At 34.6% G+C, this 20304-nt stretch overlaps 1 protein-coding gene across 2 annotated transcripts in view; it reads right to left on the minus strand.

Moving 5' to 3' along the window:
• Nucleotides 1-1185: 1185 nt before the first annotated feature.
• The window catches only part of LOC110442263, a 48199-nt gene continuing 29080 nt past the window's right edge, over nt 1186-20304 (minus strand). For both annotated transcript variants that reach the window (XM_021485785.1, XM_021485776.1), the window contains 11 exons: nt 19232-19306; nt 15047-15169; nt 13988-14152; nt 11932-12015; nt 10307-10410; nt 8676-8748; nt 6765-7007; nt 5384-5458; nt 4143-4178; nt 3905-3988; nt 1186-3128 (listed from right to left, as the gene is read on the minus strand). In XM_021485785.1, the coding sequence (XP_021341460.1) occupies nt 2703-3128; nt 3905-3988; nt 4143-4178; nt 5384-5458; nt 6765-7007; nt 8676-8748; nt 10307-10410; nt 11932-12015; nt 13988-14152; nt 15047-15169; nt 19232-19306 (1488 nt within the window). In that variant the 3' untranslated portion in view covers nt 1186-2702. The remainder of the gene's footprint in view (nt 3129-3904; nt 3989-4142; nt 4179-5383; nt 5459-6764; nt 7008-8675; nt 8749-10306; nt 10411-11931; nt 12016-13987; nt 14153-15046; nt 15170-19231; nt 19307-20304) is intronic.

The following is a 20304-nucleotide window of genomic DNA, read 5'->3' on the forward strand; positions in this document are numbered from 1 at the left end:
ATGTCGACACACAATGACTGATTAAATCATTCATACGTGATATCCGAACGAATATTGCTATTCTAGAGTGATGCAGCATTGTATACGTAATACAGAAAACATTGCTTCCTTGCCAACATGGCAACCTTGTAAATTCGGGTTAGTTTGTTAATTAAATACAGTCTGTACTGATATGAATACAACTGCTGGAACACCCAAAGAATTCAAAAACTAATACAAGGATACATCTAACTAAACTATTTAATTATAACGGTTGACAGCCATGACAAGGTCTAACAAAATCATTTTGTGTTCATAGATGTTTATGGTATCTGGAAGTAAAACAAATCGGACAAATATTATATCGTAGTCAAAGGACGATTGGCTTTCCGGAACATCTGGTCTTATTCTCCTTGTACTTTTTCAAGGGTCTTCGTGAAAAAAAATCCATTGTTCATATTGTGCCCTCGTTTTATAGATTGTGAATTCTTATTAAGGTTTTGTTGATACTTTGTTTTGTTATGCTCTTTTTTTTCTTTTTTCGGAATAATATTATCTCGTAGTGTGAATGATGTTATAAAAAGTCTTCAACTGTTATGGATCTTATTTGCAGGTATTTTTAATGTATTTCAACTTCAACTTTCAAGCATTTATTGTTTTATCAGATTAACAAACACCACTGTTGTTGATATTAATATTTGCATATACATCGTGTATTTTGTTTGATGAAATGTACATACACTACCAACAATTATGATTTTAGGATCCCCTGTACCACTGCCATGACTATAGTTTTGATAAATCATTCAGAAAAGAAAACATACCTTGCAGGACATTTATGAGAGAGAAAAAAAGATGAACTAAACAGAATATAATCAACAACATTGAGGCTTGACTGGGGTCCGAACACCTGACTTAAGATTGATAAACAAGCGCTTTAACCAATAGAGCTACCTCGTCGACGGAAGTGTCCTGGCCAAACTGTGTTACAGTTATATCTTACAGAAGTGAAAGGGGGGTTACTGTTTATACTAACAAAACACAGTGAAGTGGGACAGGGATCCTTTAAAGAAAAATAGCTAGCATACAAACATACTAAGTCTAAGAGAAACAACAATGAAGTCCTGTGCTTTTCTTTGCATATTATAAAGGTGTTATTCTTAGTAATGTAAAGGAATTAAAAGAAAAGAACAAAAATAACCGTATACACACTAATGTGCTTTCCTTTATTATCACACATGCTTTAGATATACTATAAAGTAAAATCACACATAATTTCACACTTCTTTGAAAAAAGAATGGCACGCAAATTTTCAGTGTACTGACCGTATTTATTATAATGTAAAAAATCTTCTGAAAAGGAAACAAATATGAGAAAAAAGGATGAACTTTATTCTTTATTTAATATATCATATTGAATTGGCGAGATTGTTGGCCCTAAAACTACTAGTTCTGTCCCTATTTTCCATCCTGTGGCAATTTGTTTGAAGATTTGCAATTTCAAACAGAGAAAGTTAGATTTGTATTTTCCCTTTTTTTAAATGACAACATAAGCGGGAAAAAACACCATCAAGGACATAGGAAACATGATATTTACATGTAAAATGATAAATATGTATAACAAGTTTATTTTTAAAAAAGAAAACACTCTATAGCATGTGCTGATATGTAAACTTGCAAGAGGGACACTAGGAGGATCACAGATATGCAAACAAGTTAACATCATAACGACAATTACTGATATAACAACTATGTGATAAGTATGTTGCACGTTACATACTTCGTCAGATTCATTTACCACTTCATATAGTATACCCTTCATCATACTATTACTAACCTTTTAAAAAACAATATGTTATGCATTTCTTCATGGTATCATTATTCATTTACCACTTCATATTATATCATACAAGCCAGAATTACAGGAGACCAATCTGGGAGTTATGCTTTCATGTATGGGAATTCGAGTCAAAATAAGAGAGATTTTATTCCCATCGTATTTCACGTCGTAAAACCCTAATAAAGTTAAAATTTAACACACATCTTTGAAATATTGATTTGAATAAGTTGGTCATTAAAATATCGAAGTAAAATATTTGCAAGCGTTTCGGTCTTTTGAACAGCATTTCACCTTATCATCATTGCATTGATAGATTAAGGTAAAACTACGCACATGTACATATCATAAAATCATCAGCAGAGGCGACAATCAATCTTCCGAATAAATTCGATTATCGGAGAGAATCTATAAAAATTGCGAATTAGTTTCGGTCGATCACTGATAACACACAATAAACTCGCCAGTGTTCATTGGAGGGAGAAGGGGAGTTGTGCGTTATTAGTCTAATAATACAAGATGATCTTATACCTGTCCGTTGATTTAAATAGTTGAAATTAAATGTTGAATTTAAATAGTTGAATTTAAACAGCTGAATTTAAATAGTTTTAAATAGTTGAATTTAAATAGTTGAATTTAAATAGTTGAATTTAAATAATTGAATTTAAATAGTTGAATTTGAAATAAGAAAACATGTGAAATGACGTCAGAACAAAACTCCGCGTCAGGCATCTTCTTTACAATACAACTGACTGTAAAGGAATTAATCCCCTATAACATTTAAATGTTCATTGCAAACAAAACAGAAATTGGCGATAATTTTCTTCGTGATGTTCAACGCAGACGGGTATAACGACACTCCAAATATGGTTAATGAATGTGTACATTATGTGTATGTTGTTTCTAGGTCATCATTTTCGATATCATCGTCTTCATTAGACAAAGGTGATCGAACGCCCACCGAATCAGCAATGGGTGTAACCGATGAACGCCGGTCAGTATTCGGTTGGGCTACAGATGTTCGGCGGCCAGCAGTAGATTGGGCTAAAGATGTTCGGCGGCCAGCAGTAGATTGGGCTATAGATGGTCGGCGGTGAGATGTAGGTTTGGCGACAGATTTACGGCGACTATCTGTGTTCTGCCGATCACTCGAAGAGTTCAACGCAGACACATTCCTAACATTATCTCCCAGGGATAAGTCGTTATCGGAGTTGGAAAGGGATAGGACATCAAGCTCATCTATAGGGACAACTACCGTCACTGAGGTAGCATTTTCCTTACTGACACGTATGCCTAGGCCAATTAATACACACTGAAACAGGAAACATGGCGTTAAGAATTAACAAAAATCTACACGCTGTCTTCAAACATAAGTAATTATCATAGATAAAATATTACAGAGACACAAGGTGTCTTTAAAATAGCAGATATCAGTATGCCTGATTTCATATGATTCTACAAACAGTTATAGTATATGGGCGTAACAAGCACTTTACTGACAAGGTAATTATAAGGATGAAAAGTATTATCTGTCTATTATTCATGTTACGTCGTCCTTAATTCATGGTATGTTTCATTACAACTTAAGTGCACAAGATACATATCCATACAGCGGCGTCGTCCAAAATAATGTACGTTGACCTTTCAGACAATTTAAGACATGTCTGATGCATACGTTAATCTACACATGGAATTTGACCCCTTCGCTTTACACATTTACTTTTTTAGTATCTAAGATAGACCACCATCTTAATATACATTGGGCATCGGTTACGTCATTGTTACAATATTCATTCAACTGGACCTACAGGTCAGTTTTGAACATCAGCAGGAATGGAGTGGTCAGATAGTGAATATTCATATATATGATAAAACATGTTTTCATGAGACTGAACTATTTATGTTTATATCAAGTTTTGCATTTATATTCAAAATTATAGTTATTACATTTATGCATTTCATATTTCATTGAAATGGTCATATTCAGTGTTTTGTGGCATACAATGTGGATATTGAATTTGTAACTGAACAAGAATATAGTTCGAAAATTGGTGAATAACACTATCTATGTCTGTTCTAGTGACTTACCAAAATTAGTATATGTACGACACTGAATCCTATAAATACGCCCATCAGAATAAACAGTGTTGCTGCGTTGCTTGAACAGAATTCCTGCAAGGGAAAAACATACTGTATCAATGTTACTATCACAAAAGGGTAATTTGAGTATATAAGATAATATAAGGTTGTTTTGTCATATTATCTGACAAATAAATAGAAAGACTTTTAGTTCCGCTATAAATAGATCAATAATTGTTTGACTTACCGTCCAAGGGAATGTATAATCACAGTTGTACCCCGCCTGTATATCAATGGAAATAAATATATTGTGATTAAAAACAACACAGGAACCATTTATGTATAAATCAGAATCTTATATTTGATACTAAAGTCAAACAACAGACGCTTACCTTTATAAAGCTTTCATAAACCTCTAGATAGTTGTAATGATATCAGGGACAGATTCATCACAAGCAACGGAAGTGTGGTAGGCAATGAGAGTTGACGAACAAAGGAGAGGTCAAAGGTCATCACAAATAACGGAAGTGTGGTAGGCAATGAGAGTTGACGTAAAGGAAAAGTCAAAGGTCATCACAAATAACGAAGTGTGGTAAACAATGAGAGGTGACGTAAAGGAAAGTCAAAGATCATCACAAACAACGGAAGTGTGGTAAATAATGATGGGTGACGTAAAGGAAAGTCAAAGGTCATCACAAACAACGGAGATGTGGTAGGCAATGAGAGTTGACGTAATGGAAAAGTCAAAGGTCATCACAAATAACGAAGTGTGTTAAACAATGAGAGGTGACGTAAAGGAAAGTCAAAGGAAATCACAAACAACGGAAGTGTGGCAGGCAATGAGAGTTGACGTAAAGGAAAAGTCAAAGGTCATCACAAACAACGGAAGTGTGGTAGACAATGAGAGTTGACGTAAAGGAAAAGTCAAAGGTCATCACAAACACCGGAAGTGTGTTAAACAATGAGAGGTGACGTAAAGGTAAGTCAAACGTCATCACAAACAACGGAAGTGTGGTAGGCAATGAGAGTTGACGTAAAGGAAAAGTCAAAGGTCATCACAAATAACGAAGTGTGGTAAACAATGAGAGGTGACGTAAAGGAAAGTCAAAGATCATCACAAACAACGGAAGTGTGGTAAATAATGATGGGTGACGTAAAGGAAAGTCAAAGGTCATCACAAACAACGGAGATGTGGTAGGCAATGAGAGTTGACGTAATGGAAAAGTCAAAGGTCATCACAAACGAGACAAATTTAATGGGCATGAGAGGTGACGTAAAAGACAGATCAAAAAGTCATCAAAACAGCGGACATGTGTCCTATGAAAAATGACGTTAAGGACAGGTCCTAGGATATCACAAACGACGGAAGTTTTTGGTTGACATGCAAACAAGTGGTGTTTACATGTCTCTTACCTTTTGAGAAGTGACGTCAAAGGGAGAATGATGCTTGGTTTACAACCAATTTTCTAAAACTCATGTTTCACTTACCTTATTAATCAGTAGTGATGCAAGGGAGAGGGTCAGTATATCACAGATTATCATAAAAACCAGCAGTACGGCGGACTGAAAACATAAAGGGTGCAAAAACCAGAACCCCAAAACTAAATATTTTTTTATATATTTTTATTTTTTAATATTGGCTAATTATTTTAACAATAACTTCAGATATGGACATTATAAAGGAGCTTTAATTCGTTATCTGCTTCATTATGTAAAATATCAAAATGTTTCAGTAGTAATTAACACGTTCATATGAATACAATTGAAATATGTAGCGTTTTATGTATGCTTCATTGTATTGAAGTGGTAACCAAAATGTTTTACAATGCGAACTATGTAGGAAGGGACATAACTCTTACAGAAATTGTACAACGAGATGTCAAACTTCCTACGAATTCCATACTCGTATAATATAATTGGACTTCAGTGTGTGAATCGAAATCTGAACTATGTTGAGTATAACAATGTGCTTAATTTTATTGAATGTATACTGAAGTCTGAATCGGTTTGAGTATAAGAAAGTGCTATATTTGTTTTGTGCATATAAAGTCTGAATTTTGTTGAGTATAAAAAAATGGTATTTTTTGTGTTTAAACAAATTGTTGTGTAACTGTATATCGAAGTCTAAATTCTGTTGAGTATAATAAAGTACGATTTTGTTGTTGTATGTATCAAAGTCCGAAATAACAATTTGGTATCTTTTGTGTTTAAAAAAGTTACTGTATATATTGAAGTCTAAATTTTGTTGTTTATAATAATGTACGATTTTGTTGTTGTATGTATTAAAGTCCAAATTTCGTTTCGTTTTTAAAACATTTGCTGTATATATTGAAGTTAAAATTTTATTGAGTAGAATAAAGTGGGTTTTTGAAAAATTGATTTAAGTTAATGATGTTACTGCCGTAGCCGCGGAATCTCTTCAGTGTTTTATAGCTTTCCTATGTCAAAGCCTTGGGTCCATTATATTGCGGTACATTTGTATACACATATTGCGTATTATTTAAATATTACAAGACACTTTATTATACAAATACATTTTCCAACCTAAAACCCAACTGGTACAAGTTTGAATTTAAAGAAAAGTGATAAATCCAAAACATATCTACAGATGAAAAATGTTTGTTAACATTCATTAAAAAGTTACTTGTATCTTAAGGGGAATATGTTTTGTCCCAATTATGTTTGTGATTTTCGGAAACGGCTACTTTAATTCCGATAAGCCTATCGCTTAACTACTGACAACTACAAAACATGTAATGATTTTATTATTGAAATTATGACCGTCTTACCTAAACTTCTTGGAACAGAAGCGTTTGGCAATTTACATGACTGAATAAGAACATACCACCTTTATCAACAATGTACTTACCATATAAATAAAACCTTTCCTTAGTGTCCTTATGGCGAATATCGTGACCAAGTGTAAAATAACAAACACCAACTCCATGACAAAAACGCAGATCAAAAGTCCGTACATGAGGTAGCCCAAATGTGGGTATTGATCGTTATAGATTTCCTCTGCTGTGTTTAGATTGTCCAGAAAACCATAATTTAAATACCCCGGAGCAAATGTCAGCATCAACACGCCGATCCACAGCAGTATCTCGGCAAACTTAAAAATAAAATTTATTATTTAAATTCAATTTTCTTGTTATATTTAAGCATTAGCGCGCATAAGGATTTGTTTGCTTGCAAAGCTGTGTCATTCAAATATATCATAAATACCATACAAAAACAGTTCAATACTTATATTTACGTTTTCTCTGCCTCTTATGTTCTTTTTTAACTTATAATTTATATTTAAAATTCAAAATGCCCGCCCTATTGACAGTCCACAACATTTCGTTCAATAGTTTGACACTTCAATTTTATTCCACAATTCAGTATAAATACAATTGCGTATGATATGTCTATAGGGTGATTTAAGTTTATCAACAGAACTCTGAGCTGAAACTAAGATTTGAAATTGTTTCGATTTTTCCCCGGAACAAATTTAGCGCATGGATAAATACAGTGAACACCGTAAATCCGACGTTGCCCTCCACGAGGGAGTTATTTTTGGAAGTTAATTCGAACTTTTCTCTTTACTCATTTTGTGAATGTAGCAGAGTCATATTTTATTGTATTTTATATTAATTAAATACTCTGTGTTATATTCTATGTTGTGCCCAGTATGTTATTTATATGTGTTGATATTATGACGTACATGTCCTGTGGTGTGATCCTTACCTGTGATGTCTACCTGTCTTTACCTGTATAATATCCCATGGAGTGGTTATGTAAGGTCCAGTATGTTATTGTTTATAGTCTATTTTCATTGGTCAGATATTTTGTATAGATTTCTGTTTCTATTGATCAGTCTTATATTGGTCACTTTTGGCGGGATTTCATTGTGTCAGTTTTGTGAAAGATTTTGTAAGAGAGCAGACATGTTGATTTGGACACCGACACATACATCTTTTGACAATCGAATAATTCAGTACTAAGTGATTCGCTCGTTTGATGGCATCTGTTTCCTAATTCCTGGCTCTGTGCCATTCACAGAGTGTATGTATCTACCTATACACTAGGATATTGAACCATGTTATATCTGTGCTGTGGAAATGGAATAAACATAAATCTCAAAGAACTCTTGGTTATTTGTAAAACCACCCCGCTACATGAAGAATTTATGGGAATCTGACTNATATGTGTCAGTAGGTCTATAGAATATGTGTATTTCAGACATTTGTAACGAACCCCTGTTGATCAGTGCAGTGTAACAGACGATATTTCTGATAAATTGCATGAGCGTTAAAATTGTTTCCATTGCCGGCATTGGTGATTTCAACCGATGTGCATTTTGTACGATATTGCAGACCTTGGTCTTGTTTTCGTTGTAATAAAAGTGTATTTTTATTTTATTTTTTATTTTGCACATAAATTTACAATGACATTGTCAAATCTCACAATGCCCAGCGATATTTCAGCAGCCGTCATATTTATTTATATTGGATATTGTAGTTCCGGTCAGTGTTGTATTAATACGCTAAGAATTGTGTCTCGTGATGCATGGTAATTAAAGTCCCATCAACGACACAGCTTTCAAAGAGGCTATATAATGGCAATGCCATGCAAATGTAAATATACTATCATAAACTTTATTTATTTTACCAAAACAATATGAAAAGGGGATGGGTTCGTAATGTGGTAGGAAACTGGAGGACCTGGAGAAAACCAACATGATGTATCCAAATGTATGCTTGAATAAGACCACACCTCTAATTAAAGTATAGCTTACCATTAAGAAAGCGGTGATGCCTACGAACGCTAGTATTCTGGCACTCAGTCCATGCAAGTGGATATCATTCACCCTGTCGGGAAATAAAAATGTGATTATGCATCCTATGCAAACCATAAAAAACAACGAAGAATTAGAACACTTTAAAACATTCTGATGACCGAGAAGCCAGTGTAAACTATTCTTTCCTGTTCATTTGGACACTATATATTTGTTTTACACATGCATTGCTTAGCCGTGCTGACCAAAACCAAGGTTAAAATGAAAGTAAATTCGTGTCGTTTCGGACTAATTCCTTCAGAAACACTTTATTCACTTGACGAAGATGTCGGAGCGTTATCTCACATTGTCATCATACCGGAACGCGTAAAACACATATTTGGTACAAATCAATATCATTCTTGAAGACATGTCCAATGGGTCAATATTATTCTAGAAGAAACGTCATATAAATCAAGACAATTCTAGCAAAAACGTCATACAAATCAATTACATTCTTGAAAGAACATAATAAAAACAATACAATTTCTGTTAGAACGTGATATGAATCAATATATTTTTTTACTTGAATGTTTAACACATGAATTAGGTTTTTGACGGACTATCGTTCGGATCAATACAAACAAGTCTTGGAGAAACTATTGCAGAAACGTCCTAAGTAACAATAGAAAGATCATGAAGGAAGATTATTTGGCACTCTGTAGAATTACGTGTGTTACATTCATAAAAAGAATACCACAGAAACGTGTTTTGCACAACATTGATACTGTCTAGAGAAAATAAATAAAGTATTGATTTAACAAACATGATATAAAGTAAAACGGTAATTTCAATAAACGTTCTCGATTTATAAAAATGTATTAAGGACGAGATATATGGATTATGGATATGTAATGCTTTAACGGAAGAAAGGGAAGCAAAGTCTATTTGTCTGTATTCTTACTAGGACAATGTAAGTCTACCAGACATTTGATTACATTTGTTTTAGAAGCTACATTTCTTTAAAATGTTCAAGTAATGGAAACGGGTTATCTATATACTGAAGTTAAATTTACGTAGCACAATAAAACATTGGCACAGTTCATGTATCAACAAGTGTGTTAGATATAGACAATCGCAAAACGGTGGTTATATACGTATGGTACATTGACTAGTCTTGTTAAGATTTGCTCCAATAAAATAGTAGCGATATATACAATAACGTGGTAATTGATACAGTAGCATTAAAACGCTGCACACTGTATATCTATGTGCAATCATCATTTTAGTAGAAATGTTATATGTCTGGGTATTTTATGTACTATATATGCTTTGTCTTTGTCGTGTGTAAACATAATCAATGAAGCGGAAACAAGTCATGTTTCCCTACTTCAAGGGGAATAAATATTTTTATTGTACCGAAATACAGAACATTAAAGACAAATTAAAAGAGATTAGCAGGCTACTGCGTCTTTGTTTTTGTGTTCAGTCTCCTGGAACTACGGTGTGTTACCTCTTTCTCATTTTTAAAGAGAAGCCCAGGATGAGCTTAATAAGACCAGGAAAACTCAACTATAAATATGTAGACAAGGCAAATATTGACTTTTGAATGTTGAATTATTTTCACGGCTAACATACAATCAATACTCTACCTTTTCCCCTTTACGTAGTAGACGAGGGTAGAAAATGCACCCCTCTCTTGGTCAGGAGAAACAGTCTGTTTATACCGTCGATCTAGTAACACCATCGCTGTTATCTAACATAGAAAGTACATGCACTATTCCATACCGTCAAAACAAGAACGTACAACAGAAATACATTTAATAGATCAACGTAACACACAAAAACAATCTTCGCTAGCCAAGTGTTCGCTTCGTATACACTCCACTTACCCCTGGCAGATATAGCCGTGTTTTCACAATTCCCTCCACTGCCGCCTAGCGGATATACCGAGTTATCGCTCTTATCACCCAAAAATCTTTTAACCAATCAGAATGACCGTTACATACACACTACATCGGCGTGTTGACATAAGCACGTGTATGTCGAGGTAGTCTCGTTCAATCAGACGCTTGATCACTTGTAATTCAAGAGTCTGGTCAAACACAGTACTTTAAAATTACCATCACCTGAGGGCAGTGTTTTTACTTTCGTTTCCGGACGTTATGTCAACGCCATTAAACATTTCAATGAATAATGAAATTAATGAAAAAAAAATACATATACAAGCATTCCTGAAGTACCCGTGTATTCACTTTTATCGAGAACAGTGTAAAAAAAATGTGTCAAATTTCCAGAATAATGCCATATATTTCCATTGAATAAATCATAACTAAGCATTAAGCCAACAAGGCTGACTGAGTTGGAAAAAAGCATGCAAAGCAAGTGAGATTTTACCTGTACACCATTCAAAACACCTTCAAGTTCTCACTCAGGTAATCTGGCTTGACTTGTATCAATAGCCTTGTTAGCTTCATGAATTATTGTAAAATATCCAATGAAAATACATGAAATAATTATTTTTGAGGCATTTTCTTACATTTTTCTCGTTAATAGTGAAAACATGGATACTTCAGGAATGCATATACAGGTATTTTTTAATGAATTAAAATATTCAATGTAATTTTGGGCCACTCAAATTCTGACTTTAAAAAATTAAAAAGGGTGTGTCAACCTTTGACCAATGAAAAAATTTACCAGAATCTCGATAAGCCTCGGTATGATGTCACAAAACGAAAGCACTGGGTTTGACCAGACTCTATTCGGCGTAGCTTGCGCAGGCAACACGAGTCTGGTTGAACGAGGCTAATGTCGAGGCGGAGTATAAATGACAGAGCAATATGGAAACAATTCAAAGGCAGCACACATATTTTCCCATGTCATCATTTACATGTGACACGTAGTCAAGGATTTCCACCAACTGATTTAACACTACCAGAAGTTCCCCCAAAGACTGTGCGCCCATTTTTTGGGAACAAAACACTCTGACATACGACAACGTGCTTCCGTACAGGACCAAAGCTATATACAAGTGCAACACTCTCGGACTGGGAATCACCACACAAATGTTCAAACAGACAGCTAAATTAATATGGCACAATTACACTCTGGTTAAACTGCCCCTAGATTAACCATATAGCTCCATTAGATATACCAAGGACAATACCACACATACATCCAGGAGTTTTACCACGAAAAGAAAAAAACATACTTTCGTCTTTGCCTGGGCCATGACCACTAATACATAAACTCTTTAACAGGGGGTTTAAAAACTTACCTCCAGAACTAGGGCCAGGGCAAATAGGACGAACGCAGTGACGTCATAGTTGTGTATGGAGTTCCGAACCTCAGTGCCACACCCCTATAAGTAATACGTTAAAATATAGCATACACTAGGATAATGAAGACAGTTGACGATAAAGTTTGATTGCTGCCATTATGATCTTAAATGGAAATATTCCTTTTTTTCTCGTGTGATATGAAGAATTTAATTCTATTTTTCTAATGTTATAATACTCAAATGGTCATGTGTCCGATTAACGTGACAAAGCATTTATCCTACTATAATTCAATTGTTGTGTTATATAAACATGTTTACGATATATTTTAAACAACCTGAAGATAGCTGTTTGGCGTATTTCAAAATCAGGATGTGATAACATGCACACTACTCCTTGCTGACCGTGTATTTTCGTCCAAAAAGTAGAGGAAATATTGATATTTCAAAATACTCGCTTTAGGTTTTGGAGCTGTTTCTGTCTATTGGAGTGTGGGAGTAAAATATGTTTTACAGGCAAGGGGTGTACCATAAGGAAATCGCACTCCCCATTTTTCCAAACTGGGGCAAAACTCTCAGTAGGCGTTGAGTTCAACCCTGATTTGGAAGATCCTTTGGTGTAATTTTTCAAGCGTACATTCCAGAAATAATATGGCAATTATACCACAAAGTATTTTTTCCCCCTACACACCTGGGATTTTGTTTTAAAATGACAATATTTAAATCAAATTTTGTAGATAAGGTATCAATTGACTAGAACAAATATTTGAACAGGCCAGGAACAATTAGTGCCTGCAAAATGTTTAAGAAACGTTAGTAATATAATAGATGCTCTTCAAATATGTGAGTGGAGTGGAGTTGAGAGGACAAGTTCTTATTCTGCAAGTGAAACGTGGATCTCTGTGGAAATGATGAAATAGGCGCAAGCACGTGTGTAACCACACTTGACAAAGCAAATTCGTACAACAATAATCTCACACGGCTCACGTTGGATTCCGTTGGTATACCATTGCACGTGCATGGTATACTAGGGCAAATAGACCAAGCTAACACATGTCTATTGCCAAATGAAAAATGAGTATTAACCAATGATAAAAAGTAAACATCAATTATATTTCTTTCGAATGGGATTCTTTTCTCCATATTTTTCACTCGTACAGATAAAGCCTTAATATGAAACAACTTTTATCAGCTGACCAAGTTGTTATCCCCTATTAGGTGAATTCTACCATAAAAAAAACTCTTGTCGATAGAGACCACTTTTAAGTTTATTGCTATTTCTGCTGGATCCATTAAATGGAATTTAGTACCCACTCATGGAGCCAATACCTGCTTTGATTATTAAGTCATACAGAGTCATGAACTCCGTAATTAAGACTATACTCTTCCAGGAACATAATTTGAAAAATGGATTAAGAATAGTAATATATACCTTAATGGTAGAGTTTAACAAAAATAATTATGAACAGAAGCATGATGGTTGTTTTTTATTTAATAAATATAATTACTGTACAGATTATCAATACATAATAACCTGATCAGGTAGTTCTGTCGATAAGAGGGATATCATTAAAACATGAAGTCGAACGTTTACACAGATCACTGTTGTTTAGTATTGTTTTGTTTATTTCAACTTTATGATTTTTTTCATAAAAGTCCCGTAAGGTATGGTTTTAGTTTTAGAAATAATTTATCAACGCTAGGTCACGCAGGGAAAACAGTTTTCAATGTGTAGTTACAGTTTTAGGCAGTGGTACGGGGATCTTTAAGGTAACATTGAAACGATGTTATTATGAACAGAAGATTGACAGTTTAAGACCATACCCAATATTGGACGGGTATCCTTCCATATTTCATTGACCAACAAACAACCATCCTTAATAGAAATTGTGCAACACGAAATTTTACTTACGTTTTATTTAATCATATTATGATTGGATGTATTAAAAGTATATGAGGCGAAGAGATTAATAGGCTTGTGCCCAGGTTTTTTCCTCAGTAAGTTTTAAACAAACAAATACGGTAGTTAGTTACCCTTAAAATTCCAAAACCTTACTTTTAAGTCAAAGGCATTCTTCTGTATTGCTAGTGCTCTATTGGTGTACCATCTTACAGTATCCGTTGTCAAGTGACACGTTCTTGGGTATGATGGGCTGAAGTAACTGGTTACCCATGAGACATAATTAAGGTCGCTATACGAATCAACGCCGCAACAATCCGCCTGCAAGAATAGGACATATCGCTATATTTGTTTGCAAAACTTTGACACAACTCAGCGATTATAATTTCTAAGATGATAACAAAAGCTTTGTTATGAACATATTCTCCATCATACTTCGTGTATATTGCACTGCAAATTTAAGTACTCCAGGCTGTCAGAGGACATTTTCTGACTTTGGAAGAATTATTGAACTAGTGGTATGATTACCTGGGTTTCATTTGACCCTGCAATTTAATAATTTTAGAAGTCAATTTGAATATTTCCTGAATTTTGGAGAGTAAAATGTATGTCAAATAGACCTGTCCTTAAAAAACCATAGTCATAGCTTATTTCTTGGAGTCAAATACACTCTCAATGGTCTGCTGAAGGCCCTGTATCATTGCAGTATCTCATGAATTCGTAATGTAAACATAATACTAATCATAATTTTGAAAAATAGCAACACTTATTTCGTCCATAACTATGAAACCGTTTTGAAAAAATATCAAATACAATCAGACGCAGGGGTTGACATATTGGATTTTTAATCTATCCAAATTCTAACAATTATGCATCATTAACAAACTGGATCCGAAACAACTTGAGAAAGGTTTTCAAAACTATTAGCTTTATTTTGCATCGCTCTTTTACTTAAATGATTTATCTTTGCCCATCTTGAAAAAGGAAGAAAATGAAAGTTTAGACGTGAACAATCATTATGTACAAAAAAGTGATGTTTAGTAGTCATTTCATTTTCATTGAACAACTCGGCAACTTGAATAAAAAGTGTTTTTTTTCTTATTATCATAGAAGTACAAACGTATCAATACGTCTAAAAATATCAAAACCAACCGAAACGCTTCTAACAGTCTGACTATTGTTAAACAATAACACAGTCTGTTTGCGTTTACTCACCTCGTAAAATAGAAAGTTAAAACCTAGATTGACGGTACCGTAATACAGATAATGGTCAGAACTATCGGTCCTGTAATAGTTCAGGAGAACTGATCTTAATTCATTCGTAAGATTCCAATCAATCTGCAAGTAAAAGAAATAATGATATCATTTGTAACCATAACTCAAAAATGTGACACAGATGTCTCAAAACACACTTTGAAAACTACGTGCAAATTCCAGTTCGTTCTATAAATGTATAATCAGACAATACTCAGCATACATGTAAAACAATCCGTCGTTCTTCAAAAGTTTGATACTAGTTGTCTAATAAAATTGTTCAAGAACAGCAGTAAATATTTTGCTTCTTATATTATCATTTAATTGAGTTAGATATTTTTTTGATATGATTAAGGATTCAATAACCACTGTCACAAACGGTACCTATGTAATCAATCGAAACTGTTTTCTTTGATGAATCAGTTTGGAAAAGAAAACCATACCTTGCAGGACGTTTATGAAACAATGATAAACGGATAATACGTTAATGAAAATCAGCAATAGAGGTTTTAGTGTAAATAACCAGGATTCGAACCCTGGACCTCACTATTGTTATACTATCGTTTTAGCCGACTAAGCTACCTGGACATCGTAAGTGTTGTGGCCCAACTGTGCTATAGTTATATCCAAAACCAAAACGATTTTAAGAGAAAACCATAGCGTAGTGGGACAGGGATCATAAATCTATCTAGGTTCTTACTATTTGTGTGTGTGAAAGCGTTATGTAGAACTAGATTTTGTTACCTTTTTTCACGTATTTTTCATTTTTGTATTTTCTTTTTCTTTTCCAGTACCCAGTATTGGCTCAAACTTAGAACTATATTTATATTGATACACATGTACAAGATAACTGGTAGATCGGTTGATCACTTTAATACCCGTACTGTATGAATCTGTAAACGATCTGATTGATAACTTTTTGAATGTTTATTATCATCCATGGCCCACGCGCTGCGAGATTTCCTACTGACTCCTAATACAAGGCTAAATGCATTGAGGAATGTTTCCTCTTGTTCTCGTACCTCACCAGCAATGTCTTGTGATGCATTTGCAATACCTGTCATGTCTTGTGTGCTGTGTGGCATACTGCGACAGTCCTTGTGTCCATAGTGTACGGCCACAAACTTAGGTACCTGTCTTGTTATATTTGGTAACAGTGCATAAATGTCACCCAAAAGTGACAAGGAGTAGTCTTCTCGGAGAACTTTCAGTACCCTGACTTAACCAATACCGAAATAGCATGCACATGTAACCTCTGGGTGATACACTGGCCAGCGAATGGGACAGTCCGCGACTGTGTTGTGAACTTCAAACAGTACATCCAACATAAACTGACTTCTAGCGATGTCTATCTCGTGTTCGACAGGTACCAGGATTTCAGTACCAAGAGAACGGCCAGATGTAATAGACCAACAGAAGCAAGCAGAATACATTGACTGGCTCTGGATACACCTCTACCCCAACAGAAAGTTGTCCTGACAGTGTCAGAAAATAAATCACAGCTGATGGAAATTATCTGTGAAGAGCTGACCAGCGACACTACCTACCTTCCATCGAGACTACACAATGACACACACACTTGTGATCACTAGCAGTAATAACACACCTGTTTGAATGACTTATGGGGGTGTTTTGATCTACCGGGAAGACATGTATACATCTCATGAAGAGGCAGACTGCATCATTGTTCAATAAGCAGTTACATCTGCGATTGAATACCAAGTAGGCGTGTCAGTGATTGCAGATGACACTGACGTCTTCATCTTTCTGCTTCACCACTACTTTAAGCGACAGTTAATCAGTCACATGATCATGGAATCGCCGATTCATGGTAGAACCGTTATTGACATACAAGCTACTGTTAAACAACAGCAGAGCATAGAAGATGAACTGTTGTCTATGCACGTCCTATCGGGTTGTGATACAAGAGCACTAAAGTCAGGGAACTGAAAGTTCTACGAGAAGGTTACTCCTAAGACAGGCATCCAAGTTTGTGGCCTCATACTACAGACACAAGGACTGTAGCAGTATGTTTGAGGTAAGGAGGAAGTCATGGGCCACAAAGATTGGAAAGGGCACCACAGCCATACCAAGGCTGAAGTCTCTAACTCTCACAACAGAAGCGTTTCTGGAAAATGTCAAACGGGCACACCTGCATGCATAAGTGGTGGAAACACGCTTTGGAATTGGACCTCCCTCGCTAGATCCAACAGAACATGGATACGTTCGTGACTACAATTCCAAGACTATATTGCCTAAAACAATACATGAAGATGTGTCCCTTGCTCCTAAAGGGATTCTGAAACTGATTAGCTGCTCTTGAGAAAGTGAAAACTACTTGCAAATCAGGCAGATGAGGATGTGCGAGCGGTAAACTACCGTAAACTGTATTGTGCGGATGTCGTGCTGAGGACTGTCATAACGAACTGACTAAATGGTATGTAGCCTCTGATGCAGATGACGACGGTAACAATTAGACATAAACGTGTTAATGTCAACATAGACAAATGAGAGGAACATTATGTTGATAACTGTGTACAATGACATGTACTATACACTCTTATATTCTAACGTATACGTCAATGACAAACTACTAACTTATTATATGGAAGGTGTTCAATGATATTGTCACCACTTTGGATCAATCAAGCATGCCATTCAAATGTTCAGTAAACTGTAGACAGATTGATAACGGCCTATTGGCATATGCAAATGAAGCTAATATATTTAGATTGTAATATAGATGCATAATATGAGACCTCTTTTTTTTCAAAACATTAAAACAAATTATTTAAACTGTATCCAAAATTGTATCAAGAATGTTGTGACATAAAACCGGTCTCTTGAGAGGTTTGACGGCGGCCATATTGGATTTATGCAAATGAAGGATTTGTCAAATCATAATAAAATGTATTCCATTGGGTTTCTTATGTCTTAAAGCCCCGTTAAAACTTTTTTTTATTGTTTTAAAATCACTTCTTAAAGCCGAGAAATCTTAATTATAGTATATTCAAACAGAACAATGGTGGCCAACTTGGTTTTATGAAAATTAGAAAAATGCCTAAAGGTGAAAGGGTGTCATCGAGCAGATTCTTATTATATATGGACTCGGTGACCCAAATAAACCCAAAAACATTGTATATACTCCACTTCCAGGTAAAGCTGGTTGGCTGCTGGTCTAGTTGTAGATAAAGAACCTAAAGTTAGAAAACTGCTTTCTAGTATACGTTGTAAGCTATGATATCATATATGACATTTATATTGTATTACCGTCAGCATCATGTTTTAAGACACTTTACTTTATACCGCTATCAGCCTTATGTTTGATGACACTAAACTTTATACCGCTGTCAGCCTTATGTTTTAAGACACTATGCTTTATACCGCTATCAGCCTTATGTTTAAAAACACTTTACTTTATACCGCTATCAGCCTTATGTTTGAAGACACTATACTTTATACCGCTATCAGCCTTATGTTTTAAGACACTATACGTTATAACGCTATCAGCCTTATGTTTTAAGACATTATACTTTATACTGCTATCAGCCTTATGTTTTAAGACACTATACTTTATACCGCTATCAGCCTTATGTTTAAAGACACTAAACTTTATACCGCTATCCCACCTGATGTTTGAAGACACTAAACTTTATACCGCTATCCCACCTGATGTTTTAAGACACTATACTTTATACCGCTATCAGCCTTATGTATGAAGACACTAAACTTTATACGGCTATCCCACCTGATGTTTTAAGACACTATACTTTATACCGTTATCCCACCTGATGTTTAAGACACCAAACTTTATATCACTATCCCACCTGATGTTTTAAGACACTAAACTTTATACCGCTATCCCACCTGATGTTTAAGACACTTAACTTTATACCGCTATCAGCCTTATTTATGAAGACACTAAACTTTATACGGCTATCCCACCTGATGTTTAAGACACTAAATTGTATACAGCTATCCCACCTGATGTTTTAAGACACTAAACTTTAATCCGCTATCCCACCTGATGTTTTAAGACACTTAACTTTATACCGCTATCAGCCTTATGTTTTAAGACACTAAACTTTATACCGCTATCAGCCTTATGTTTTAAAAACACTATACGTTATACCACTGTAACTTTACCTCCACCCTAACGTAGATCCAACCACAGATTCCAAAGATTTCGACGGCAATAGATAGCAGGAAGCCAATCAAGGTCTGTAAAATTAAAAACAACACTTTGTCAATCCGGTCGTAGGAGGGTATAGCACATCAGGTCGGTGGATCTTTACACGGACTAAAATGGCCAACAATAATTAATATTATCGAGGAAATAAGGATCGGAAAAATGTTCAGAAAGAAGTAAATATGAATCTAAAAAAGAATGAATACTAAAAAAAAGGGCAATATTGACTTAGAGAAGAGGAATTTGGATGTCTCTTTGTCGTAAGGTGAACGAAATACAGATATATAATATATAGTATAATTTTCTTCAAAACAATACATCGCACTAAGGTATTACATTTGTACGTATGAATTATACAATGTTTTACTGAAAGAAACAGCAATTAAGAGTCCATAGGGTTTATATTGATAAGATGTATTCTTTTAAATTATTTCCTCGTATTTCTCATATTGCAACAACCAATTACCATAACTTCACAATCTTTATAACAATTAATCAGGTGGACCTTATTAACAGACGTTGGTTTTTTTTAATTGAGTTAGTTTTAATTTAGAATTCAAAAAATAACAAGATTTTGTCAGTGACATGATATGATAAAGGATAAAAGCTATCAGGAAGGGGGTCTTAAAATGATACACATCAAGTCTTTTATTGAAGCCTTGAAACTTACTTGGATACGTAGGTTGCTTACATCAGGGGGTAAATGGCAAGTGTTATTTAAAAAATATGTTAATAAGGACATTTTATTTAATTGTGGTTCAGAATACTTATCGATTATTCAAGGCAATTGTAAAAACCTTTTTTGGAAAGATGTGTTCCAATCATGGAGAAAAATAGCTGATAAAGAAGATTGTATAAGAGAGATGAAAAGTAGATTGAAAATGCCTATTTGGTATAACAAATATTTTACAGTAGGAGCCAAGTGTTTATTTTATAAGCAATGGTTTGAAAAGGGTGTTTTAATTATAAATGACTTATTAAAAGATAATAACTCTGGTATTTTCTATAGTTTTATAGAATTTTCACAAAA

The sequence above is a fragment of the Mizuhopecten yessoensis genome, unplaced genomic scaffold, assembly GCF_002113885.1.
Source record: "Mizuhopecten yessoensis strain PY_sf001 unplaced genomic scaffold, ASM211388v2 scaffold1883, whole genome shotgun sequence".
NCBI classification, from domain to species: domain Eukaryota; kingdom Metazoa; phylum Mollusca; class Bivalvia; order Pectinida; family Pectinidae; genus Mizuhopecten; species Mizuhopecten yessoensis.